Source organism: Propithecus coquereli, unplaced genomic scaffold (assembly GCF_000956105.1).
Source record: "Propithecus coquereli isolate 6110/MARCELLA unplaced genomic scaffold, Pcoq_1.0 Scaffold575, whole genome shotgun sequence".
In the NCBI taxonomy this organism is placed as follows: Eukaryota; Metazoa; Chordata; class Mammalia; order Primates; family Indriidae; genus Propithecus; species Propithecus coquereli.
This window is the reverse complement of record NW_012151674.1, coordinates 210,810-238,361: the sequence shown is the minus strand read 5'-3', so window position 1 is coordinate 238,361 and position 27,552 is coordinate 210,810. Positions and strand designations below refer to the sequence as shown.

The 27,552-nt window shown below is 54.5% G+C and overlaps 1 protein-coding gene across 1 annotated transcript; it reads right to left on the bottom strand.

The window, feature by feature from the left end:
* Positions 1-2,940: 2,940 nt before the first annotated feature.
* SLC37A2 (solute carrier family 37 (glucose-6-phosphate transporter), member 2) lies at positions 2,941-27,227 on the bottom strand. Its single transcript, XM_012658156.1, has 18 exons — positions 27,116-27,227; positions 14,195-14,276; positions 13,660-13,753; positions 13,465-13,543; positions 11,787-11,922; positions 11,293-11,369; positions 10,340-10,506; positions 9,366-9,403; positions 8,919-9,071; positions 8,499-8,589; positions 7,418-7,480; positions 6,884-6,969; positions 6,357-6,405; positions 6,108-6,181; positions 5,797-5,875; positions 5,571-5,668; positions 5,277-5,341; positions 2,941-3,472 (listed from the first exon to the last, which is right to left on the bottom strand). Exons 1-18 carry the CDS (start codon positions 27,172-27,174, stop codon positions 3,457-3,459), a joined length of 1,506 nt encoding a protein of 501 aa, XP_012513610.1. The 5' UTR covers positions 27,175-27,227; the 3' UTR covers positions 2,941-3,456.
* Positions 27,228-27,552: the final 325 nt, after the last annotated feature.

Below are 27,552 nucleotides of genomic sequence, written 5' to 3'. Positions count from 1 at the left end.
CCTTCAGCCCAGGCCCCACCCTCAGAGAACTCTTGGGGTAGTTACACAGGTAGCATTTATGCTGTGCCTAAATGCCATGGGCCAGCCGCACCGCTTGTTTTAAGCTTGAGGATTTCTTCTGTTTTCCTGTGGTTTTTTTCCTGTCTTTAAATCGATCATGCCCCAGCTTTACACTGGGGATATTATTAGGGACTATTATTAGTTTCCTATTGCTGCAAAATCTCTTATTGTAATAAATTCGTATTAATACAAACTTAGTGGTTTAGAACAATACAAATTTATTTTACAGTTCTGGAGGTCAGAAATCAGAAATGGGTTTCATGGGGCTAAATAAAGGCTTTGGAGACTAGGGGACAAGCCATTTCCTTGTCCTTTCTAGCTTCTATTGGCCACCTACAGTCCCTGGCTGGTGGGCCCTTCCTCTATCTTGAAAGCCAGTGGAGTAGCATCTTCCAATCTCTGACACTCCTGCCTCCCTCTGTGATTTATAAGGAACTTTGTGATTACATTGGGCCCACCCTGATAAGTCTTCCCGTCTCAAGAGCCTTAATCACATTGGCAAAATCTTATTTGCCATGTAAGGTAACATATTCACTGGTTCTGGGAATTAGGGTGTGGACATTTTGGGCAGGGGGAGCATTCTGCCCCACCTTCCAGCTCTCAGGATTGCCTTCCTCTACCCCATCTCCCACCCTCCCTACCCGCGCTCCTTTATGTACAGGGTCTGTTCCTGCTGTCCCACCCCCACCCCAACACCTATGATGTGTTTTAAGAGTTCCTCCCCCAGCCTCAGTCTTGGCGGTGGCCTCATGGTTCTAAGATCTATCAAGAGCTTCTTTTCCTTTCTTTTCATTGCTTCCTGCTGCCTTCTCCTCCCCCATCCACCCCCCCTACACACACTAGCCCAGCCTCCCAGTGGATCTCTAAAGGAGAAAGGCAAAGAGTTATTGCTTTTTAATTACAAGTGCTATGGTAGCATCTATAAGGAAGAACATTTTAAGCTTAATTGAGACCAAATGTGAAGTTAAATTAAATGAATAACTAATTAATGTAATGCTCCTGCATTAGACCCGTGTGAGTGCTGAGGCCCAGAGAAGAGGCAGGTACCAGGCCTCTGATGAACAGGCAGTGCCCAGAGCTGCCCAGGTGGGCCTGGGCCCTGGGAGATGGGTGTAAAAGGGCAGACTTCAGGGCCAGGCCTCCCCCTCCCCCCACCTACAGCCCGAGTCGTCATGTCCAAGGCCGGGCTCTGAGCTCCCACATGCCCTTTGCGCGTGTCTGGCGCCACACTTACTTGCTGGGAGGAATGATGCCTCGTGTTCATTTTTCAGTCCCTGATGCCGAACACAGTAGGGGCTGATGAGTACTCATGTTAACTTCCTCCCTTTTCCACTTCCCCTTGCTACTTTATCAAACTAACCATCCAAGTCCTCTGACTTCTTCCTCGTAAGGAAGAATGATTCTTTCCATTGCTGCTGGGATTGCCCTCCTGCCAGCCCTGTCCTTTCACGGCTGGACCAATGAACAGCGAAGCTCTCACCCTGGGCCCTGTATTGTCATATTCCTATCTGATCCCCTAACTAGACAAATTCCTCCAGGGCAGGGAGTGTGTTTAGTATGTACTGATCTCCATTTACACCAACCCTATGACGTAGGTAATGTTACCATTTTCTAGATGAGGAAGCAGGCTCAAAGCTAGTAGGTGGAGAAGCTGGGGAAGAGAAAACCGTGAGAGAGGCTTCCTTCCTCCCTTGACCTGACTGCAGCAGAAAGCAAGCTGCAAGTCTTTTTCCAAGAACCCTGGCTCCTAGCCCCTGTTCTGGAAGCAGGACAGGGCCAAGTGGGCTTTATCATGGGGTTGCGTCGCCATCTAGTGGCTCAGGTAAGGAACAAAGTTTGTCCCTAAGCTGGTCCCTCCTAAGGGAAGATGGCAGATAAATCTTTTTGGTCTTGAGAGCAGCTTTCACGAATGCTGAACATAATGCCATATATTATAGCTCCTGCTCCTGTGGGATCTGAGGACTTGGAGGTCCCTGACTGACTCCTGCTTTGAGAGCTGAAGTGACTATCGGGCAGTACAGCCCTCTCTATTTGTTACCGTAGGAGTGTGTGTGACCTATCTCAGTGTCTTGGCATGTGTGCCCAGCTAACAAGCCACCTGCACAGTGCCCTGGGAAGTGCGATGGTTGTACCTTGTGCTCCAAGCTCCGGTTTGTTCCAAGTGTCATCAGTGTCACAAGGAGCCCCTCCAGGAATGCCTCTTATCACCAGCCCCAGTATACTGGACCTTGTGGTCCCGGGATACCACCTGAACAACCCATGCGAGCCCTGCTGGGTGGCTGAGCAGGCCCTACCAAGGACAAGCACAGGCACGTCTGGTAAAAGGCAATCTGTATTGGTGCCGATGGGCAGCTTTAGGGTCAGATGGAGATGCCAAGAGTCAGCCGGGCAGGATTTGGGGTGGAAGGAGGACGTGCGCCAGGAACACTGGGTAGAAAAGGGGGCTGCATGTGGCGCTGAGCAACCGCACAGGCAGAAGATGCTTGAATGAACCAGGCAGTGCGCTCATTTCCTTCTAGTCTTGTCACCCTGATGCCAAGGCGTAAGTCCTTTTTGCGTCCATTGTCTACTTCATTCTTAGAGTGGAGCTGGCATACAGCCGGCACTCAGTAACCACTGGCATTTCATTCTCAAAGTACTTAATACACACACTGCTATTTTTAGCCATGCCCAGCCCCTCTTTCTATCCCCCCTACAGCACTGGCTCTGATGTCCTCTTCCACTGAGGACATCGGGGACTGGGACCAGAGTGAGTCAAGGGCGGCACGGGCCCAAGAGTGAATGCCCCTTAAGTTCTGTGCCAAGGCAGCTCCCTTGCTCATCCTAGTCCTGGCCCAGGAAGAAGAGCGATGATGCTGGAGTGGAGCGGGGGATGGAGTTATCAACAGGATCGAACGGAGGGTAGAAGAGGGTCCACCTTGGGGAAATACACAGAGAAGGAGAAGACTAGTTCATGCACAAAGGGACAAAGACAGGCTGGGCACTTCTGAAATGGAGCGAGGTGCCTACCTGTAGGTACAGGCTGATTACAGAGATTAAAACTTAACATGAGAAGGAGAGGATGTTTTCCAGGCCTTGGCCCTATTAGAGCCTTCTGTCTTGGAATCTGAACAAGCGAGAGTCTGAGCATAACTTCCCTTATCGATATAGAGACAGCACTCAGCTCTGATCCCCATCCCCTCTACTTGCAGCTTCCAGAGCTCGGGCTCTTGAATCTTCCATTTCCTCCTGCTTGGCAGTCCCCTTCCCATGGACAATCTCCTATACCCTTAGTCCTGTGGCTGGGCTGGGCTGGGCTTTGCCTCCCCCATCTGTGGAAGTTTCCATTGTCTTGCCCATGGGGAGCATGTTGGGGACCCAGCTGGGACCCTCCATGCTTCTCTTCCAGTTGGACCCTCATATTTCTTTATACCTGCAATGAAGAGGAGAGAGGTAACGGAAGAGAAAGTGAGACACACTTAATAAGCTCCTGCCCAGTGGGGAGAGGAAAGGCAGCTTCCTAGGGTCCCTTAATAATTGCCTTTCATTTCTGCTCTCTATAATGAGGGCTCCCTTTCCCCTCTTGGGCAGGGTATGGCCAGCCAGAATGATATTTACAACCTTACAAAGGTTATGCCGCATTCGACATCTTTACAAAGCAGCATCGCATACCCCATCTTGTCTCAGCCTCAGATCAACCCTGCCGGGTATTTAGGGACGAGCACTCCCATTCATACAGAGAATCTGGGTAGTAGGCCCAAGATCCTATAGGGAAGTGAGCAGAGAAGGCCAGACTGTTCAGGGATTTCAGATTCCAAGCCCAGCGCTCTGTCTGCTCTAACAAATCACTGACGCCCCCAACACAGGCCTTCCACGGAGAAGGACCAGCTTGGAGCAGTGGCGGTACAGAGAAAAGCAAACCACCCCACAGACCCAGGTCAGTGTCAGGCTGCGCTGGGACGAGCCGAGGCCTTGGGCATATTCCCTGAGTTCCATTCTCTCACCTCTAATTGAGAGGTTGCCGAGAAGTAAGCTAATACGTCTAAAACTAGACAAAATTCCAGGCATAGAGTAGTTGCTCATTACATATTTCTTCTTTTCCCTTCTGCTGCTTGTCTTCCCCTTCCTGCCTCCCCTCAGGCCTGGCCCCAGGGAGCCCCAGTGGAAGGCTCTGCATCTGCCCGTCCCCTGCTCGCCTCCTCCAGGGCAGGGCAGGACACGGGTGGGAATGCTTCCTGCTTCCAGGGCTTCTTCCTGCTCTCCATTTTCTCCCGGGCTGATGTCCTCCTTAAGGGCAAGTGCTTCCCCCATAAACAGCTGGTCACCATGACCCCGGGGGATCCTCCTCACATCTACTATCCAGCCCAGGTGCACGGCTCCCGCCAGCTCCTCGTTGGCAAGAGGCTCCTGCTCAGCATGGCCAAGGGAGAAGGTCACCTGGCCACTAGACCACCAGCACCAGCAGGTGGCCTCAGCCTCTGGCCAGCCCCTGCTTCCAGCCACAACCTATTTGTGCCACCTCCACCCCCACCACCACCAGACAACAGGCAGAGAGCGCACCAGACCAGCCACCGACACCTGATTTGAATTTTGCTTCAGAGGCTTTGATTGGTAGTTGCTTGTTTCTGCATACCCCAGGCAGAAGGGCCAGATGGCCTTGGGTTCTGAACTTCAGGAAGCACTTGGTGCTCAGCCTGAGTTCGGAGGAAAAACAATTTCCCCATCTCTGCCTCCTCTGTCCTAGAGGGTATGTCCCCTAACACTCTCCTCAGGGGAAGAGGCTGCCACCCTCTGCGGCATCTCAGACCCCTTGGGAAAGACTTCCCAAGCACCATGCTTTGCTTGGGTCGAGAGTCTTTCGAACCGGCTCCCAGGAAAACAGAGAAAGTTGGAAAATATCACACAGGAGGAGAGAGGATTTGCACGCAGCCCCCGTTCTGACGGCACATTAGTCACAGACCTGAAGCAAATACTCACAAGAGTCATGGGACTTGAGGAAAATACTATCGCGAGTGGGTTAGGACCAGATTAGAGCTATGGAGACACATGGGGACAACAGAGACAGGTTAGCGGGGCTGGGGCACGGCGGGGGTTCACACGGCACATCCAGGGGCTGGCTCAGCGCTCCCCAGTTCTGGGCTGGACAAGCCTCAGACTGGGTCTGGAGAGACTGAGCACTGATTCCCACAGGAAGTGAGGTCGGCAGAGGGGCAGCCTCAGCTCGCTGGAGGACTCACCCTCTGTCTCTGGTCAGGGATGACTTCCAGGCCAGGATCTCTTTGTACACCAGCCGGCAGAGTAACTGTGGGGAGCCCAGGGCCCAGAGGGAAGGGAGGGCACCATTAGCACTGAGCACTTGGCTCCCAGTGTCAGGGGACCGGCGGACTGTCATTTGGCAGGGGTCACCCAGGGGCGGTGAAGCGCAGCTGTTCTCATTGTCCCAGAACCCCCAGTGGCCAATGCTTTGGACCTCCAGCCTGGGGGCACAGAGCATCCCCTGGTACCCATCTGTGTACCCCCAGAACTCTCACCAAGCAGGCCAGGACATCGGCAGAGATGAGCATGTAGAAGACATTGTTCCAGCCCGTGGGGGAGATGAGCCCGGCCAGCAGAGGCCCCAGAGCCGCGCCTGCGCAGAGCACAGCGTCGTGAGGCGGGGATCCCACACCTCTCCTGCCCACCTGGGGGCGGCGGAGTGTAGCAGGGGGTCTGCCCTCGACAAGGCTCAGCTCTGGGGGCCAAAAGCTAGTCACACACCTATGGAACCGGTGCCGTCGATGATGGCCGTGACGGTGGACAGGGCCTTGGCGTTGCCCTGCAGGCTCTTGTGAGTACCCTGGGGAGACACAGCGGAGAGTGGGGCCCAGCTGGGCGGCAGCACCAAGCCAGGGAACCAGAGCGGGAACGGGGCCAACTCGGGGAAGGTGGGGCCCGGGGCATGTGCTTGAGAGGAAAGAGGGGTCCGTGGTGGGTTCTGAGGAACTCTGAGGGTCTCGCCTCTGCTGAACCAGAGAGAGGGAAATGGATGCAAAGACAGTGGCCTTGACCCAGCCCTCGGCCCAGCCTACCAGGTCAGCGGAGACGGCGGTGGTGATGAGCGCGTAAGGGCCGTTGACCAGCGCCCCGCAGACGATCAGCATCACTGGGCGGCAGCAGAGACAGGCCCGTTAGAGACGAGGGGCCGCCACGCCTCAGCCCCAAGGCAGGAGCACCCCGGGCCCCCCTCCTCCCGAAGTCCCTCCACCCATCCCCCCTCAGGGGGCCCCCAAGGCGGTGCCTTTCCGGGGGACTGGCAGGACTTGCGACCTCCTCCTCACCTATGGAGCTGGTGATCCCATTCTGGCCAATGTAGTTGTACAGGAACATCTGAGAGAGCAGCAGGAGAGGCACGGTCACCAGCCTCGCCCCTGCCAGGCTGGCGCCCCGAAGTCGGAACAACCCGCCCCTGCCCTGGAGCCCCAGAGGTCACCCATTCCTTTTCCCTCGCACAGCCAGACTTCTCTGGTCTTAATCCAGGGATAGAAGGTCTAAAACGTGGAAATCCATTGTTTCCCTCTTCCCAAACAGTCTTCTCTTATATCTACCCTCAATCTCCTCTCCTTTCTTTGGTCGAGAAGTTTAGCAGCTGGTCTCCATCAAGGTCAGCCAGTCACTAATCCCTTTCCCAAACCCTCAGTCCGGATGTCTTTCCCAGGTGCCTGCTCCTCTGCTGACCCTGGCTTCTCCTCCCCCCACATGTGCACAGAGACGGCATGTGTGTAAACGCACGCATGTGCACACAGGGCCGAGGCCGCACAGGTCCCTGCTCACGTGCACGTGCACTTTGCCCTTGAGTTATACGCACCATGGGGGCAGCCAAGATCAGCATGATGCAGCAAGTGGTGGCCCTGCCGTTGGTGTGGTCAGAGATGAGCCCTGCCACGATGCCGCCTGGAACACATACCCCCTCACACACTGCCACCCACAGAGGACCCCGCCATCCCGTCACCTGCTACCCAGCTCTGCCCCGTCACCCTGCCCAGCGCTGGCCTGGGCCTGGCATCAAGAACCAGCAGAGACAGCAGAGAGGGGAGGCCCAGCTGAGCGGCAGCACCGAGCAAACGAACCAGAACGGGAGCGGGGCTGACTCCGGGAAGGTGGTGCCTCCTCCGCAGCCCTCCCCTGCACCTGTCACTACAGGAAGACCAAACACAAGGGCCATCTTTCTTAGGCCAACCCAGCCAGGCAGAAGCAGAATTGAGAATAAACCCAGGAGCCCTTTTTTTTTTTCCTAGTGCCACCTGCCCAGGACACAGAACAATGGGCCTGTCCCTTCTTTCTGCTTCCCACAAGAGTAGAGGGGAAGGCAGCCTACTGGCAAAGCAGGGCAGGGCCTCACCTATGATGCCACCAACATCAAAGAGCGTAGATAGGTCCCCAGCCTCCTTGGCATTAAAGTGAGCTGCGGAACACACAGAGATGTGGTCAGACCGGGGAGCTCAGGGCAGACATCCTGGAGTGCCACGACCAGCAGAATCCCTGCAGGGCACTGACCCCGGCCCAGAGCCTCCTTTTCTGAATGAAGGGGCTGAGGACTCATGGAGCAGGGACCGGGCAGGGTCCCAGAGTGAATGTGCAGCAGCTTGGGCCAGATGCCCTTCTGGCCCCCCGCAGGATGACCTTGACCTCTTAGAGCAGCCCTTCCTCTGCAAGCCCTGGGCCCTGGCCCTGAGAACCCTGTGCCGTCACCATCTTTCCCCTGGAGCACAACAGCCCTCCATGATCCCCCAGCCAAGCCCTTTCCCTACTCCAGCCCCGCCAGCCGCAGGCTGACTAGGAGCTGCTCACATCTACCTGTGCTCATAAACAGAGCCAGGAAGGAAACTTGCAGGAAAATGGGGACCCCCCGTCATAGGCCTTGGCTATGGTTTAGAAAAAGGAATATCTGGAAGCTTGAATTGTAGCCCCACCCTCAAGATTGCTTCATACTCAGCATCAAGGCCACAGAACAAAGAGTCAAATGTCCACCGACCTAGCCTCTCCACTGTCACTGAGAGAGGCCCCCAGGTACAGCTGCAGGCGAGCTGCAGCTTGAGACCTAGCTGTGACTAATTCCTGCAGTATGCCCTGCAGAGCAAGTACCGTGTGCCGAAAGGTGGTGTTGTCCCCCTCAGGGCTGGGGGCCGGGCGGCAGCTGGGTGAGAGGTCCTGGCCCTGCTGGAGCTCAGAGGCTCCTGGGGGCAGGGGAGGGCGGGGCAGGCTGCTCCCTGGCAGAGCTTTGCGTTCCTGATTCAGCTAAGCTCCAGCTAAGTTCCAAAGGAGGAAGGTGGCCGGAGTCGGGGTCTAGGGGGGCCGTGTACAGGGTAATCCTGACTATATACTAGCATCACCTGTCACCATGACACGATGAGCTTCCTCTCCTACCAGAGATGGCCTTGGCCTCCTCAAGACCCCTTCCCCGCCCCTCCCCGTGCACTCACCCACGTTGAAGATGTAGAGCGGTAGCCAGTAGAGGAAGGTGTAACTGACCAGCTTGGCAAAGAGCAGACACAAAGAGAACTCGACCACGCCCTGGGGAGCGGGACAGAGGGTACCATGGGAAGGGGTCCAAGAGATCCTTGGTCCTGTGGCAGCCCCAAGGGCTGGCGCAGCACCACCCAGTGCTTTCCCTGGCCTGCCACAGCCAGCAGCCTCAGATATACACCCAACCTCAACGAAAGCCGTGTGGCTGCTGCTCAGCGTTGTTTCGAGGCAAGTCTCCCCGAGCAAGCCACCCACCTCACACATCTCCTGTAAAGAAATTCTGGAAACCGTAGATCCCCCCAAGCACCCCATCTCCTGATATCCAACAGAAAAGTCTGGAAAGCCCCCCTCTCCCCTCCTTTCCACACACTTCTCACCGGGATCCGGAGTGCCCCGAGGAAGCTGATGGCAGCAGGCTCCTCACATGGCTCCTTGGAGCATCTAGCTGCAGGCTCAAGGCCACTCTCCTTGTTAGAGTAGGGGCCATTCCCAGGGTCCTCAGGGTTGTCCTGGTCCTCGTCCGGCCCGCCCTGAGCAGAGGAGAGGAGACCTTGCTGGGCATGTCCACGTACCCCTCCCACCAGCTGGAAGGGCAGCCCAGGGAGAGACACGGGGCTCCCAGGCTGGAGGAGGCGCACGTCTCTCTCCGGGGCTGGACTAACCTGCCAGGCCCATCAGATCGTGCAGGACCAACCCAAGGCCTAACATCAGGTCTGTGAAATCACTGTGGGGCCAGGCCTCCCTCCAGCAACTCCCCAGTCCTGTCTGGGTCCAGCCCTCTGGAGTGGGAGGACAGGGATGGGGCCGGGAGGGCTCACACTCACATGGTGCTGAGGAGGGGTGCAGTCCACGTCTTCCGGGTCTGGAAAAAGAAAACTTCTAAGACGCTTCCCAACAGGCCAGGCCCTCACCCTCGCACTGGTCTGAACTGTCCTGGGAGCCAGCCCCACCTCCTACCCCTAAGGTGGCCAGGGTATGTCCCTGCAGGAGGGAGCGGGAATAGGGCTCAGGAGACCAGGCGTCTGGGCCTGGCTCTCCTAATAGCCAGTGGTGTCACTGGTGTCTCTGGGACTTCAGTGCTCTTAGCTACAGAGTGGCTATAATGCCTGGCCTGGCTGACAAGGCTGTCAGGGAATGGGATGGTGACACCTGTCTGCACCAAATCAAGAGATGGTTACTATAGGAATGTCCCCGAACTCTGCCTTTCCCTTTCACACCTCTCAGATTCAACCACTGCTTGCCAAGCGCCCTTCATGGGCCAGGCGTTTAAACTACAGTGTCTCACTTAACCTGCAGAAATCTTTTTTTTTTTTTTTTTTTGCCCGGGCTAGAGTGAGTGTCGTGGCGTCAGCCTAGCTCACAGCAACCTCAAACTCCTGGGCTCAAGCAATCCTCCTGCCTCAGCCTCCTGAGTAGCTGGGACTACAGGCATGCGCCACCATGCCCGGGTAATTTTTTTTTTCTATATATTTTTAGTTGTCCAATTAATTTCTTTCTATTTTTGGTAGAGACTGGGTCTCGCTCTTGCTCAGGCTGGTCTCGAACTCCTGAGCTCAAACAATCCGCCCGCCTCGGCCTCCCAGAGAGCTAGGATTACAGGCGTGAGCCACCGCACCCGGCCTGCAGAAATCTTATGAAGCACATACGACTACTGTTATTTTACAAACAAGAAAACTGAGGCTCTGAGAGGTTGTTTGTCCAAAGTCACACAGCTGGGCCTTCCACTCTCTGGCCAGAAAGCTTTCCAGTGGATCCAGCTGCCTCCTCCCAAAAACAGAGCACTTGGAGGCTCACTCACATTCGATGAGGAAGAGGAAGGTGAGGACGCCTACAGCAGCGGTAACGATGCCAGGCACGATGAACGACAGGCCCCAGTGCCCGTTCACCCAGACACCGGCGATCAGGGAGCCCAGGATGTTGCCCACGGACGTGTGGGAGTTCCACACGCCCATGATGAGGCCTCGCCTGCGGGGAGGGCGGGCAGGAGAGCAGGAAAAGTAAAAAGTGAGGCGCACTGTTCGCAGCAGCTGCCCCAGCCTAGCTAGAAAGGCGGCTGCCCGCGGCTCCCACGAGGCCCTGAAGATGAGGCACACAGCCCCAGGACCACAGTCAGCAAGGAGGGGAGGCCTCGGTGAGTGGGGCCCGCGCCCCATGCCCAGCTCCCTGAGCCAGCACTGAGGGCGGGAGCCATGGCCACGCAGAGGGGGTGGGCCCTGTGGTCTCTCTCTAAAGCAGTGTCCTCACTAGGGGGTGATTCTGCCCCAGGGGGGACATCTGGTAATGGCTGGAGACGGTCACAACTCAGGATGTGCTCCTGGCAACTAGTGGGCAGATGCCAGGGATGCTACTAGACCCCCTGCGATGCCTAGGGCAGCCCCAAACCAGGGTCTGACAGCCAGGAGGGCAACGGTGCCGAGGGTGCGAACCCTGCTCTAAAGCAACTTATTTCGCACACAAACCAGGTCAAGAAAAAAAGTGTTGTAGGCTTTTGTCTTCATTCAAAATGGAAATTCATCTATTAGGAGAAAAAAGTATAACTAAAGCTGCCTGTTCTATGGGCCAAAGCCTCGTCAGTGGGAAAGTCAGCACTGCTCTTGAGCTACCGGAATGCTGCTTGGATCTCAGCGTGTGAGCATCAGCGACACAGAGGCAGTGTCCTCTTTCCCCTGAAATTACATTAGAGGCCACGAGTGACCGCCTCGGGACCCCAGCCCTCTGGATCCTTCCCACTCCTCCCTGGCACAAACTCACTTTCCCTTGCCGAACCAGTTGCCGACACAGGTCACCACGGAGGGCCAGCCTGTGGTCTGGAAGAGTCCGTTGCAGATCTGCAGGGAGCAGGACAGTGGGAACGGGCCTGGGTCGCACTGCTGGCTCCGTGCTCCCACCGCTCTGGGTCGAGGGGCTTCAACAGCAAAGCCGAGGGGCCCCCACGCCCCGCACTGCCAGCCCTGCCCATCCCCCCCGCACACGTCCACACACCCCAACGTCATCAGCTGGCTTTTCCTCCAGCTCAAGACTGTTCAGGCAAAGCCCAGCCCCAAGTGCAGGGGAAGTGACGAGTGAACGAAGGCACATGGGACTGGGAAGCAGGCCCCAGCGCAGTGTGATAGAGGAGCGCCGGACAGGGGACAGGAGTCCAGCCCCAACCCGCTATGGCCTGGGAGTGCCGGGAAGGTCGAGGGGTCCCCAGGGTCCTTTCCGAGATGAGAACAGAGGCCTGAGTGTGAGACGGAGACTCATACCTGGATGAGCACAAAGTACCAGAGCATATGGACGTTCCAGAAATATCCCAAGCCAAAGAGCGAGGTGAAGAGGCCACTGAGCAGCATTCCTGCTGAGAGGTAGTAGCGGAGGGGGAGCCGCTCCCCAAATATCCCGCTGGGCAGGAGAGTTGGATTTGTGGTCAGCCCCATCCCTGTCCACTCCCTGACGCTCTACCACCCTGCTCCTCCCGCCATGCTGTGACCTCCCTGCTGCCACATGTCAGAGTGGCCTCAGTGCCCCACGGGCCAGACTCCTGCTTGCCCTGGCACTGCTGGCCATGCTCCGCAATGTCGGTGTCGCCCGTCTTCCTCCCCCTTGGCCGGCATTCCCTGCCACCCCGTGCCGCTCAGAGCAGTCTCTTCTGTCACTTTTATGGGTCCAGCTACCACCCATATGCTGAATGGTCCCAACCACAGATCTACCACGGTCTCCAGACCTGACCTGTCTCTCAGAGTTTCAGGATCACATCCAGATGCCTTCTGGACACCTTTCCTCAAAGCCCCCAAAGCATTTGAAACTCAACACTCGACGTTGAACTCCTCTTCCTCCTTCTGCCACCCAGCTCTGCACCCCTCATCTGAGGGCAAAGCACCCCGTGGCCACCCAGGCCAGGCCAGGCGGCTCCCTCAGTCTCTCGTCTGTCCTTCCAGCCCCCACAGTCAGTCTCCGAGGCCCCCCATGCTACCTCCTAACTAGTCCTCCATTACCGCTGCCGTAACGCGAGCTCTCCCCACACCTGCCCTGCAGCGTGGCCGTCCTTCCCCCCTCTCCAGTCCTCTCAGCAGCGCTCTCAGAGCCATCCGTCTGAAACGTCAGTCCTATCATGACTCCCCGAGGAACTCCCTTCCCCACATGGCTCCCGGGCCCTCTGCAAATGACCTTCAGCCCTGCTAATACCTTCCTCAAATTGTACATAAGCCTGTTAGCAGTTCCTGCCCTAGTTCCCCGCTTTCTCATACTGGCCCTTCTGCCTGGGCCGCCTTCTCCACTGCGAAACCCACCTAATCTTCCCCAGTTCACGTATCGTCTCATCCAAGAAGCCTTCCCTAACCCCTCTGCTCGCCCTGGCTTGGACCAAAGGACAACGTCTGAGCTCCCAGAGCACCTGATGGCCACCTCTGTCACAGAGTTTTGTCACACGGTTTTGTCATTAGCTGCTGATGTATTGGTCGCCCCCACCAGCCTGTGAGCTCTCTGGGGGCAGTACCCTGCCTTAGTCATCTCGGATTCCTGGCAACGAACACTGTGCTTCTGTGTGAAGCCCAGCCTTGCTGCCCAGTTTCGCCACAGCCCAGGATGGGGATTTTCCCGGCCATCTATGCGTCCGGGGCCATTCTTCAAGGATCCCGGTCCCTACCTGCCAACACTGCTATCTGAGTGAATAAATTCAAAAGGAGCTTCCAGGAAAACCTTCCGGGAAAAAGAGTTACTAACAGCGGGGCTCTAGCAGGTGGAGGGGCGGCCTTGGCGACCGCAGTAAGGGAGGGGAGGGCTGTGGGCTAACTGCGTGCGCAGAGATCTCTGTCTCACTCGCACCTAGAGGAGCCATCGCTCCTCGGCGGAGCTCGCTTCCAGCCGGCTGCCCCAGGTTCGTCAAGCGAGGCAGCAGCTCTGAGCTGTCCTATCTGCACGGTCGCAGGCTGGGCCTCTCATTACCTGATGAACATGCCAATGGCATAGGCCACCAGGAAGGCGTTGTCCACGGCCGCCAGTAACTCCGTGTAGTTGTCCTTGTCTGAAAGCAGACAGGAGAGACAGAAAGCTGGCAAGAAGTGCTCTCTGGCTCAGGATAACCCCTTCTTGAGGAGGAGGGAATGGGGATTTGGGAAGGGAAACCTGCCCTGTTCTTACCAAATGGGGCCCAGCTGCACCACGTGGTGTCGTTGAGACTGTGGGTGTCATTGATAGTTTCGATCAGCTCTGAGCAGTTCTGATGCAGCCGGCTCTGGAGAGGCAATGGGACACACAGGTCAGGGGTCGTGTCATCGTCCCAGAGCCCACTTGCCCCAGAGGGGAGCAGGCAACCGCCCACCCCAACCACACCAGCGCTACTGCCTCCCTCCAGATTCCACACTGCCCCCTGCTGGCACCTCCTCCTGCAAGGGCTGACTACAGGGGAAAGTGGCCACATCGGACCCACGAGGGTCCCTGCTCTCCTAGTCCGTCCACACCCACCAACACAGCCGTCTTGGTGAATAGACCCAAAAGGAGATCCTAGGAAACATTCCTGGGAAAGGGCCGCTCAAAGTGGGAGCCTGTTAGGGTGAAGGAGCAGTCTGGGCGACCGTGGTAAGGGAATGAGGATGGTGACGGACTGAGGTCTGGACCCTTCTATCGAAGGCCCGGCATCTGCTACATTCCTCCTCGCCCGCTCGCCCAGCCTCACCTTGACCACACTGAGGGGCTTCCTGGACATGTGGTAACAGGTATAGATGAGGAAGGTCAGCAGCAGGATGAAGCCTCGGAACCTGCAGGCGGAGATGGGCGTCAGCGCTAGCCGCAGGTCTGCCGGCCGCAAGCTGGGGGCCAGGACCCCACCAGGCCCGTCAGGCAGCCCAGGGCCTCAGCACCACCAAGCTTTTCCCTTCAGGCTCCCCTTCCAGATGCAAGTTCCTCCGGTGGAGGCCAAGAGGAGGCCAGCAACAAATGCCCAGAGGCCAGGGTGCTCAGGGTGACCTGCCTCCTTGGTCCTAGCACCTGGGGCCTTTCACGGAGCCCTCTCAGCACTCAGCTGCCCCTCCTGCCCTGCCCACCTGCCAGCACGTTGACTTTTCTTTGGCCTCGCTGAGGTGAGGGTGCCTCTGTGTGTGGGGGGCGGGGGGGCAGAGGTGGGGGTGGGGAGTTGGAGTTGTTTTTAAAGTGTCAGAAATGATGGGGGTGGGAGGGAGGCGAAGGAGGAGAAAGGTCTGTCTTTAAAGTGAGGTCAACGCTCCTCTTCAGCTTAGAGCACGGCAGACACAGGGCCTGTCTCAGCCCAGGCCATAGCTGGAAGGAGTCAGCGGCGGGACGGCTGGTGACAGAGCCCAAGTCCCACTGCGTCCGTTCCACTGGACAGAAAGCCCATTCTTTCCATCTGTGGCTCACATGCCACGTGTGCTCTCTCCCACCCCATGGCTCACCCCACACACAGGTCTGGGATGGAAAGAGCAGTCCGGGCAGGCACCACTCACAGTTTCCACTGCGCCAGCCGCTCCCCACCCCCGAGGCCTGCGGAAGGGCTCCCTGAGCCTCCTGAGTCACTGTCTGCTTCCCCAGCAGGGCATCAGCTGAGCCCAGTCAGCAGCCAGGGCCCAGAAAGCACATGGAAAATAGACCTCAGAATGGGCCCCCGCCCAGGAGGAAGGGCCAGGCACCAGGAAAGACCCAGAATGATTACAGATCTCTTGGAGGAGGGTGGGAGGGTCCTGCAGCCCTTCCATCCCTGGCTCCACGAGCCTGAGGCAGGACACTGGGTGCTCACTCTGCCCTCCCGAATAGTCTGCCTCTGAACCCCAGACTCACTTCCCCCAAATGGCCAGGAAGCAATGCAGGCTACCACTTGTGGAGCAAAGGGGTAATATTACAGCAAAGTTGGGCTATCAGGCCCCTTCTCATGCCACTCCTGATTGAGCTTCCCACCTGGGACCCCACAGTTCATCATAGGAGAATGAAATCGCGCTTGCCTCCTCCATTACTTTGCTAAATCATTCTCAGTGCCTTTCCATCCCATCAAGAACGAGCTTCCAACTACGTAGTCTGGACTGCAGGCAGCTTCTCTGGCTACCAGTTTCTGAAGGTGCATGGGCGGGATCACAGAGGTCTCTAGGGATGGTGACTGACATCGGTGAGCCTGGTGGCAGCAATGTTTTCTGGGTTCCACCAATCGCCATATGGCTCATGACTCATGACTCACATTCAGGGACTTCTAACCTCTGGGGGAAGTCCTCCAAGATAATTTGGAGAGGGAGCCCAGCCGGCCTTCTGCAAAGAGCAATAGATGGAAGGAAACCGTAGCCTACAGCTAACACCCTCCTGGAGTCTGCCGGGCGCGCTGCCCGGTCTAGGCAGCAGCAGCTTTGAGTGATGCTTCTCGATAATTTCCCATGTAAATTCATGCAAGTTCCTAAGCCTTTTTTGCCTCTGGTTTCCTCATTGGTTGCACATGGATGACAGCGTCAACCACATCTATTTCACTAGATAAGTGGACCCTATATTACCCTCTAGTGCCTGGGTCCCTGGATATGCCACCTTGAAGACCCCCAGCTCAGCTGAGCCTACCTTGGCTGACCACACGGATGTGCTGGGGCCCTTGCCAGAATGTTTGTCCACTGAGCATGGTGACAAATCAGACCCTCTCTGGGACTGAAAGATCACCATGGCCTCGAGGGCCCATTGGGGCACCTGGCTATGACTGGTCTTTCATGACAGGCCTGGCAGTGAGGCCCTTGCCAGCTCTGGGCCCCCAGTGCTGACTGGAAAGCCAGGCTGCACCTCAGAGACATGCTGAGCCCTCCCAGGGCTGGTCAGTGACAGTGGGGAACCAAAGGGACAGTGTGGCTGCCAGCACCCTTTCTCTTTCCACCCCGCCAACCATGCTCCTTCAACCCAAGGCCTCAGTGCCCCCTCTCCTGCCTGCCTCCTGCCTGTGGTCCGAGTGTTCTTCCTCACCTGCTCCATGTCTGTTTCATCTGGAGTCCTGGCCTTCCACCCTCATAGGAGGAGTTGCGCCAGAGGGCGACAAACTCATGCCCATTTCTAACATCCTGGTTCTCTTTGGCAGAAACAAGACTACTGTCCGGTCCACCCTGTGCCCATCCTGTGCCGAGCTCCGTGCTACGGATCCAGCAACAGCAAGAGAAATCGTACAGGGTCTCAACCCCCTCGAGCGCACAGGTCAGGGGAAAGAGACAGAACCGGTGACGGTGCCACAGACGAGAGCATTCCTGGGTGACATGGGAGCACAGAAGAGGGACAGCCAGTCCAGCCAGATGACAGCAGCGTCAAGAAAGGATTCCAGGAGGTGAGGCTTCAGCTGCCTCTTCAAAAACAAGCAGGAGGTGGCCAGGCCAATGAGGGCCAGAGCAGGAAGGGTGTGCCTGGAAGAGGAAGTAGCGTGTGCACAAGCATGGAGGCTTGAAATAACACTACCCGTCTGGGGAACTTGCATTGTCCAGGATATTTGAAGGTGGGATAGAGCCAAGCACGGAAGGAGTGGCGTCTGGGAAGGAGGCAGGGCCAGGCCACGCAGGGCCCTGGATGCCAAGCTGTGGCGTGCAGGCTACATCTTGAGGGTGATGGGAAGCTACTGAGGGGGCTGGGATTTCCCAGGCCAGGGGCCTTTGGACACCATCCAGGCCAGGTAAAGACCCAGGGCTCTCCCCTGTGGATTTTGGCAGGAAGCCCATACAGCCCCCTGGCTGAAGAGCAGGGCCAGTTCCCTGTGCCTTTTCCATCCTGCCAGCCACTCCCTGGCACGTGGCAGCATCACGGAGGACCCTACGTGTTTTTTTTTTGTTTGTTTTTTTTAGGGGAAAGGGGCACGGCTTCGGGATTCGGGCAAAGGTGGTTTCATTCCTTAAATCTGTTTGCTTATCTGAAAAGCAGAGAGTTTATTGCCTTCTCACAGAACTACTGACAGGTTAGTGAGATGATGCATATAACAGGTCTTCGATTATTCCCAGCATCCAGCGGGCACTTAAAAATGACAGCCAGTATGTTTCCGATTTTCGGATGAGGAAGAAGAGTTGGAGGGTCTGAGGCAGCCCATGCTGCTCTGTTAGGGGAGCAGAGTGGGGTCGGGGGCTGGCACCAAGTCCCTCCGGGTGGTGGGGGTTCCAGGTAGATTCACCCGGAAGGTAGAGAATTGGATGCCAGCCCTCTCCTCCAGCCCTCTCCTGCCCTCCTCCCTACTGTGCATACCAGGGTCTAGATGAAAATGAAGACACCTAGGGCCCTCCCCTTGCCTGGGGTGAGTTAGGGTATCTCTGGGGTGGGTGGGGTTCAGGGGATGGCTGCTGGGGCCTTCCCATGTGCTTCCTCAGGAGAGACAGGGAGACCAGCAGGTGTCCACACTGGCAGCCCCGCCAGGTCCCAGGATTCCAGCCCTGCCCTCCTCCCGGGGCTGGCCTGACTTCCCTCCTAACTCTGACACCAAAGATAGCAGGAAAGTCATGATTCCTGGGGGCAGGGAGTCCTCAACTGGGTGGTATGAGGCTTGGCATTGGGACTTCCTGCCTGGACTCCAGGGAAATGGAGGGACGAGCTCCCAGTCAAACCGTGAGCTGGGCACAGCGCACTTGGAGCCTGGCCTCCTCCTCGCCTGCTGTTCTTTCCATCCACCTTGTCCCATCCACCTTGTTCTGAAAAAAAGGCCAAGGGGCCATAGTTCCAAAGGGCCTGGGTACATGGGTCCGATTAAGGTCTAGCTAGGCCGAGGCCAGGCTGCCGGGTGACACTAACGCACACAAGGGCGGCTGACATGGTCCTCTGGCGTGTAGAACCCATCGGTTTCACTTCTCTTCTCACGAGCCTTTCCTCATGTATCAAGAGGTGCCAGAAAGGGAGCAGGGGACAAAATACATACAGTTCGGCCTTGCCTACCTAGCCCTAGGGTGGCTATGAGGGAAGGGATGGCAGCCAGCAGGTCAAGGACCAAAGGCCATGCTGGGCAAGGCCCCCAGACTGTTCCAGGTGGGGCTGGCTGCCTGTGACCCTCTAAGTCTTTGTTAGCAAAAGTGGAACTTCTTCGAGTCCCACCTGCCCCACCCCATACTGGTTACTGAATAACCAAGTCAGATAGAGGTGGACTGTCTCTTAACTACTAGCTGACAGTCCAACTTATTTTTTCGAAGGCGCTCGATACTGGCTTTATCGACCTTTGCACTAGAAATGCTTCTGGAGTAGGAACAAGGAACAGTGTGTCCCAAAGCAACAGCAGAATAAAGACAAACAAACAAATAAAAACCCCAAAGGACCTACCACCACCACTACAGCAACAGAAAACCAAGAAGAAACAGCGCGGCAGAGGGACACTGACCTCAGGAGATGGTAGAAACAGGCCCCCTTTCCCTGGTGACTACCTTCTCACCCCCCAGTCCCGGCTGGCTGTGGCTGCAGGTGACCTTGGCACTTGCCCTGAGGCAATGGACTTGGTGGCCTGTTCTTGGATTTGCCTGTTCTGAGACTCGGCAGATCTGGAAAGGATAGAGGGCTGAGCACGGTACCTACCAGGCCAGGCCGATGGTGACCGTCCCCCACCCTCCCGCCCCTGCCAAGTCCTCCATTGCCACTGGGAGATACCCTGTGGGGAGAGGCCGGCCGGGAACAGATCCACAGGGCAGAACCCTGAGCCAGGCCTTCAGTGCGCACGAGGGGAAGGCCGCGTCCGGGAGGGCGCTGAGAACGGCAGGCACAAAGCTCTCTGGGGTGAGAGCCAGCCCAGGGAGCCCTCTCCTGTTGCCCTTCCTCCAGCTGGGACGCAGGGCTCGGCCCCAAGATCCTTCCTGGGGAAGGGAGCCATTGGCTAGTGGCCACAAGGAACTCAGGAAGCAGAAGAGATTGGTGGCTAAGACGATGATCTGATGATCTTTTTTAGGAAAGAGGAAAATACAGTACAGGTTGCTTTGCTTTGACAAGAAAGCTGAGTGGAGGCAGCCCGAACGCTCGGACAGAATGAAAAGACACGGCCCTCAGCTCAGTGCGAGATTCTGTCTAGGCCGCTGGGATCACTGAGGAAGAGGGTGAGAGCCGGCGGGGTAGAAGAGGTGGCCACAGGTATTAAGGGGCCTCTCTTCTGAAGAAAGGTTGCGTAAACAGCGCAGATGGAAGTGTGCTAACGATGGCAGAGCTGTGGCCCTGCCCAGGGGTAAGATGACCGCCTTCCTCTCAGCGCTCCCCACCCTCACCCACTCCTTCTCTGGAGCAGGAAGGACCCAGGGGACCAGGCTTGAGGCAGGGGCCAAAAGGAGAGCAGCGACACTGCTGCCCTGCCCGTATCCACGCCAACCCGCGCCGCTGCCCTGCCCGTATCCACGCCAACCCACACCGCTGCCCTGCCCGTATCCACGCCAACCCGCGCCGCTGCCCTGCCCGTATCCACGCCAACCCACACCGCTGCCCTGCCCGTATCCACGCCAACCCACGCTGCTGCCCTGCCCGTATCCACGCCAACCCGGCAGTCAGGGGAGGGGGCGTGCTGCCTTAAGGACTCTGCCCCTGGGTCCTTCCTCAGTTCTGTTGTTACTTTGGGACTGCTCAGCTCTGACCTTGGCGCTCAGTTGGCACAGCTTAATTGGGAGAAATAAGGCCTCGACCGACCATACAGACGATTTCAAAACGCTTGCTACCTTCTAGACCAGTCCCTGGGGCCTGAGTCAGACAGCCCCACCCAAAGCTAGTGAGGCACCCGCCGGGCTCTGTAAGGAGGGAAAGAGGAAACAGCAGGGTGGAAGAGGAAGCGCACAGAGCAGCTGGGGGAGAAGCTGGCCGTCACGAGGGGGTGGGGGAAGGGACCACCACGCCGCAGGGCCACGCGCTCTGTCGCTCTGCCCCAGCGCCTGCATTTCCTTCCCAGAGCAGCCTCTCGGCATCGTGGCTCTGCCGCTGCCCTCACCAGGCACCTCTTAGCAGTGGCAGGAAAATCAGAGAGCGCCCCACCAGCGGCATCTGGGCCACTGAGCTGACTGGGGCCATCGCAGAAGGGGGAAAGGACGTCAGACCAAAAGAGGCTGAGTCTTCATTTCTGCTCCTGCCTCTGACTGTGACCTTGGGCAAGTTGTTTAACTTCTGAAGCCTCAGTCTGACCATCTTTTCAGTAAGACGGTACACACTCCTGCTGCAGGAGCTTGTTATCAGGATTAAATGAGATAGGTGGATGTGAAGATACCTGCCACTCAGCAGGTTTTCTCTGAGGGAGCATTTGAAGGTCCTTCTCCCGCACCTCCCCAAGGGTGGACGCCAGGTGTGGCAGTGTAAGCCCTTAGCTCATTCCACAGGGCAGATCCATCTGTCCCAGCTGCAGCTCAGCCGTGGCCTTTCCCAGCTCACAGGGGCAGATCAGGGTGTGGGGAAAACAGCGCCACCGTGGGAGTTCACAATCCCGCTCTTCCTGCCTGCCCAATCCATCCCCCACCCATTCCTGCTCATCCGGCTGCCTTCTCACCTGGTTCCTCCTCCCACAGGCTTCCTTTCCCCACGTCCTGAGCCGTCCGCCTCACAGGGCCCTGAGAAATGGGCCCAGCCCCAGAAGCACCTGCCACAGTCATCTTCCCTGCTGCTAGCTGCCCCCAGACACGCCCACACAGATGCTGGCACAGAAGGCAGGCACCTGCCAGGCCCAGAGCTGGGGAAGCGGCAGGTGCCCTGTGGCTCTGAAATGCCATGGAAAAGCTATTCATTCTCAACCTGGCAGAGAGGATCTGACAGGAGGAGGAGCAATAACACCTTCCCAGGCAGAAACTCCTCAGCCTCGGCACACCTGGTGCCACGTGACTCCAGCCGCATCTCCAGGGACTGCTCCTGCAGCACCCGATGCTCCTGTCAGCTGGAGCGACACGTTGCCGGTCTGGAGACAGGAGACAGGCTATGTCTTCACTCCCCTGCTTTTGCTGGCTCTGAGACCTCTGCTCAGAATACCTCCAGATCCAAGTCAAAGACCACCTTCTCCTAAGAGGGAAGACTCTCTCCCTCCGCATACACTTACAAGCACCTAGCAAATGCTAAGTAGGCTAGCACCCGACTAAGTGCTTTGAGCAGTTTCTCGTTTAATTTCACCATACCCTACGATATAGGTACATCATTACTTCTGATTTATAGATAAGGAAATCGAGCCTTAGGGAGATTAAGTGATTTGTCCAAGGCCAAATGGCCATGTGATCTTTTTCCCATACCACGCTGTTATCAGGAAGACGCGGAAAGACCACGGGCTTCGCAGTCAGGATTCAAATGCCAGCTCAGTCATTTGCTAGCAGTGTGACACTGGACAGGCTTACATAACTTCCCTGGGCTTCATTATCCCCGTATGTTCAGTGGGGAAGCCAACATTCGCCTTGCAGTTCTACAAGAATTACAAATAAACAATGCCTGGCACAGAGTAGTAGAAAAGCATAGAGTAACAGTCAGTAATTAATGTTTCCTATGAGGACAGTGCCTCATTTACACCTCACAACAGTCGTATGGCACAGGTGGTACTAAGGTCCCCATTTTACAGATGAGGAGTCCAAGGCCTGGGGCAATCCACCTTCAGCTTCCTCCTTGTCTTCTTCACTTCTGTTTAAATGCCCTCCTTGGGGACATGTGAAAGCAGTTAAATGTGACAGAGAGTTCACTTCTAAATTTCAGACTATAAGTCTTTGTTCTGTTTCCCTCCACCCCAGCCCGTGTGTGGTTTGGCACAGGAAAGGTGAGTTGGGTTAACATCTCTCTGTGATAATATGCTCACTAACAATAACAAGAGCCACCGTGAATTACATGCTTCCTGTATGCCGAGCAATTGACACATGCAATCTCCAGTACTGTAGAGACACGCTCCACAGAGCAGCTTTCCTCAACATTACCGCAGCCGACCTCTCCATTCCCCTCGCTGGTCCTCTGAATGACACAGCACGTGTGAGACATCACCCTCTGGCACTCACTACACAGAGCAGGGCTTTCTAAGATTGCCGACTTATGTGTACACACCCTCTATCTACTTGATCTTAGTTCCAGAAGGTCTTTGCAGGCCTCAGAGTTCAGCATAATAAAGAACCCGCAGTAGACCTACATTACGTTTAGGGTTTGATAGGAATCCAAACCCATTCTCATCAGGGAGGAAGCGAAAGGACACCCATTGAGTACCCACTGTCAGCCAGGAGGAGGCAAGAATGTTCACATATATTGTCACATTTATCTTCGAGAATCCACCCGACTTTTACTGATGAGGAAACTGGGCCTCGGTGGGGGTAACTACTCAAGGCCCACAGTGGTCGAAGGACTTTAAACCAGGTCTGTCTGAAATCTCAGAGATGGCGGAGAACACAGTAGCTAAATTCACACTTTGAGAAGCGTGCAAGTGACATGTGGCTGGAGAAAGCTGCGTTACACTAAAACACTGGTGTGTGACAGATTGTTTACAATGATCCACCCTCCCCACTCCCCATTCTCTCTGTAACATCCGTTACTTTGGTTAAAGGATATAGTTAATATACACAAATGAGACTCTGCTAGGAGCAACAGTGCCAGAGAGTGTACACAGAGGAGTGAAATGTGTCTTTGTTTATTAAGGGGAAAAAAAGAATTTTATCCTAAGTAAATGACTGGTGAAATGACAAAGAGGACAGTGAAGGACAAAACATGCTGGATACATTTGTAAAAGATTTGTGGAAAGGGAATTTGATTTGCCTTGGATTATAGTATGTGCAAATAATGTCTGAAAAAAAGCAATTGTGTTAAAATTTCTCCAAAGCTGGCTCAATTTTGGTGAGTTTATTCATATTGTTTTTACAAAGAGAGCCCCTGGAAAATGACAAAGATTTATTCTTTAGTCTTTTAAAAAGAGAGGTACAGGGAATAACTCAGTTTTATTTGATATGTTAATATTGATCAGTTGCATGGGAATAATTGTCAAATCAGAAGAGATACTCAGCCTTCTCTAGGTTAAATTTATATAGGTAAATATTATTTATATAAACATTTCAGAAATGATAAGCCGTATGAGGACTTGCGCGGAGTTCTTGGTGCCATTTCTGTCCATCATGTTTCCATTTATCAGCACCCTGGTGGTGACCTGCCTGATGACAGCAGTGTAGTGTCACCAGCCATTATTTCAGTACGATTTGAAATGTTACTTGCTGGACTGCAACTTCCTAAATTTAAATCTAGCATCTTCCAGGCCATTGGTTTTCAAGGACTAATTCCAGACTTAACTGAATTTCTTTAGTTGATATTCTCAGTATATTATGTAAATTATGTCTCAGGGTTTTTATATGCTGTATCTTAATATTTTTTCACTCTGTAAAAATTATGTCCATCCATTTTTATAAATTAATGTAACATTCACTATCTTCTTTGAAATTAGCCTTATTATGATTTTAGACATTGTCTAGAATTTTTGTTTGTTTAGATTGTCTTCTTTTTGATTTGCAACCAAATTGCCTCATCAGTTGCGTTATTCTTATCATGAATTCTCATCCAATAGTTCACTTTTGAAAATTATCAGTACTAAGTTAACCAGCGCTTTTTAAGTCTCCGTCATCCAGAAATAGTTTTTATTTTACTCTGTTGCTTCCTAAAGCCTCTGTAATCAGCTCGAGGATAGAATTTTATTTTATTTTAGTTTTTAGAGATGGGGTCTCACTATGTTGCCCAGACTGGAGTGTAGTGGCTGTTATTCACAGGTGTGATCATAGCATAGCACACTGCTGCTCCAAACTCCTGGGCTCAAGCAATCCTCCTGCTCAGCCTCCCAAGTAGATGGGACAACAGGTGCTCCGCCGCATCCAGGAGGCCAGAGTTTTCATCTTTAACAGCCAAGAACTGCTCAGAACAGCACTGTACTGAGTACTTACTCTTGGGTACAGACTTCGGATGGCACTAATTAGACAACTTTGAGAACATCTTAGTGGACTGACTCAGGAGTTCCAGAACTCTGTAGTCAAGAAGCAGATGGGTTTTTGAGATTGCTAACCCAGGATTCAGAGGGACAGAACTAATCCCGTAGGACTGAATGAATTGATAAAGGACGACTGTCCTTTATGTTTGAGACGTTTTTGCTGTTGTTACAGTGTTCTATTTTCTGAGCATATTAGGAAGACCTTTCTCTTTCTTCTTAGGCTATATTAAGCCATAACAATTTAGTAGACTCTGCTTTTGTAAACTGAAATGACGTATTTATAAATATCTTATTCCCCCTACCTGACTCCTCAGAATTCAGAAACTCATTGAGTCTTCTTGCTTTTCATGGCAATATGGTTGTTTGCATAGGTTCAGTTAGAATCTGTGCTCTTTTTCACGAGGACATAATTAGAAAAATTTGTTACGCAACCAAGGCCTTGCCTGGAATGTCGTATTTGACGGGGATGCCTATTTAATCAGATATAGCCAGCCCCTTTTAAGGAACTAACATTCACTGTATGGAGCCAATACTAATAGAACCCTCCCAAGAAAACTGGCTTACCGGGTTGCCAGCTCTATAGGCAAAAAGGAAGTTAACTCCCTGGCTGGCCCAGAAACCTTAAAATATTTGAGACCTTGAAAAGAGAGGAATTTGCCCAAATTTGTAGGTACACAAGGTAAAACCTGGTGGAGATAGTTTCCTGGCTTGGCTACCTAATCTCAGGACAACAAATAGTTAAAGGCTCTTAAAAATCTAATAAGATTCCTTAAGAAAATTTCCAGTAAAGCAAACCTAACAAGGCCTATATGGTAAATTAACATTCTTGGTGTACCTATATAAATAATCAGATCAAATCTAATGATTATTAGATTTTGTGATCAAGAATAATCTTTCTAGGATACTATTTTTTAAGTCAAAACAGGGGAGACAATAGAAAAAAAACTGGGTGGGGAACCTGTAGCCTCAAAGCCACCTGTGGCCCTCCAGATCCCCAAGTGTGGCCCCTTATTTTACAGAACAAATCCTTTTAATAAAGGGATTTGGTCTGTGAAGTTTGGATTCAGTCAAAAGGCTGCACTCAAGGATCCAGAAGGCCACGTGTGGCCCCAAGGTCGCAGGTTCCCTGCCCCTCACAGATTCTAGCCTTTTATTCACCTTGAGCTACTTTACAATTCTTCAAGGTAATAGGTAACTGGTAAATCATGCAAAATATGTCTATGAAGATAGTTTCGATAGTCTTCCCTCCCAACCTGTGGAAAAACCAGTTTGGCCTCAATATTCCTAATCTGTAAATGGGTATATTCTTTAGATTCTCTTTTTAAAATTGTGGTTATATATATCTATATATATCTATATATAGATATATATAACATAAAATTTACCATTTAACCATTTTTAAGAGGACAGTTCAGTGACATTAAGGACATTCACATTGTTGTGCAACCGTCACCACCATCCAACTTCAGAACTGTTTTCATCTTCCCAGACTGAAACTCCATACCCATTAAGCAATAACTCCCCATTTCCCTTCTCTGGATTCTCTTTTGAACCAATTAGAACATCTGCCTCCTTCATTATGAGTAAAATAAAATCTTTAACACATGTTCATTTTTATATTCTTATGAGAGTCATGATTTTAATCTTTTTCTGAAAACTATTTTTTAACAGTCCCAAACTCAAAAAAGACCAGGTCAGTAATCTAAATTAGTGAAGAAGGTTGGAAGTGATGAAGACTGTCACTAGTTGGAAAGTGCCTAGGGTCACCAGCCATCTTGCTCTGCCCAGGACTGAAAGAGTGGGGGACAAAAGACTTTCTGTTTCAACTAGGATGAATTGGTTACCCTAAAAACACCTGCCCTATCTAAAGAGGACTCCTCAATCCTACTAATTTAATTTGGGAATTTAGGCCTGGTATTGCTACATCATCTATTTTCCAAGGGAAGCCAGGAATGTATTTTTGTTAAATTTTATAATTCGTAAATGATGGCAACTAACACAGTATTTACAAAGCGTGTAAACCAAGCAAACTGCTCCGACATTTGCATGCCTCTGACACAGAGTCAGCTGAGCATCTCCGTCTGGCCAGGCAGCCCCACCTGTTGTGGCCTCCTATGGTCAGGGGGAAAACTGTGACAGCCAGCTCCCCCACTGTGGGGGGGCCACCAGATGTGGAGCAGCTGCAGCTCTGCTCTCTCAGAGGCACGCCCTTTCCAGGGACGTCTCTCAGGGCCTGGACCTCTCAAGGCAAGCTCCCAGGACCACTGAGTTCTGGCCTTGGTGTTGCCCGAGGGCTAACAGAGGCCAAAAAGGGCATTCATGAACCCCCATGGCCACCTTTTTACTCTGCCACCTGGCTTCGGTTCCCCAGCCTCCAAGTCCAGGTCCACGCCCCCCGGGTGCTCAATGATGTGAAAGTAAGGTGCTCGGAAGGCTCCCGCTGTGTGTGTGGTGGACGGGATGGCAAACAGGAAACGATGGAGACCCTTCCAGGCAGCCTGTTCTTCAGCAGTGTCACACGGCCCGCGCCACCGAGTCTGGGGAACGCCGAGTTAGGCAGGGAGTGTGCGTTAGCAATCTTCCAGGCTGGCGCCGCCGAAGGAGCCCGGGACCGGACCCTGCCAGACCCTCGGCGCGGCGCGGCGGCGCTGGGGCCCACCCGGTCCGGTCTCCCGAGGCTGCCCCGCGGTCCCCGCGCGGGGAGCTGCTCGGCTGGCGGCCTCCCTCCCCCAGCCCGCTCACCAGCTGTCCCGGGAGAAGGTGCGGAAGAACCAGACACCGGGAGCCAGGGAAGACCGCATCTTGCCCGACCGGCACCGAAGCTGAGTCGACGGAGGAGGGCGCAGGGCTGCGCGCGTGTGGCGGACGGGCTGTCAGCGGGGTTTAAATGCCCCGCCGCTCGGCCCGCCCTGGCCCCGCGGCCGGAGGTCAGGAGCCCCCGCCCAGTTGCACCTGACCGCCCTCGGGGTCCAGCCCAGCGCGAACCGGCTGGCCATCCCCCAGCCAGTTCGCTAGCACCTGAGTTTTCTGTGCTCTGCCTCCCCTGACAGCTCTGTTTCTGGGGATCCTCTTTCTGCTCTGCACTTTCTGCCTCACTGCCCTCCAGGGAAATGAAAGTAGCAATCCCAGACGTTGTCTGTTCTGTGTGACGTTCACGCCTGCCCACAGCTGTCCCCGCA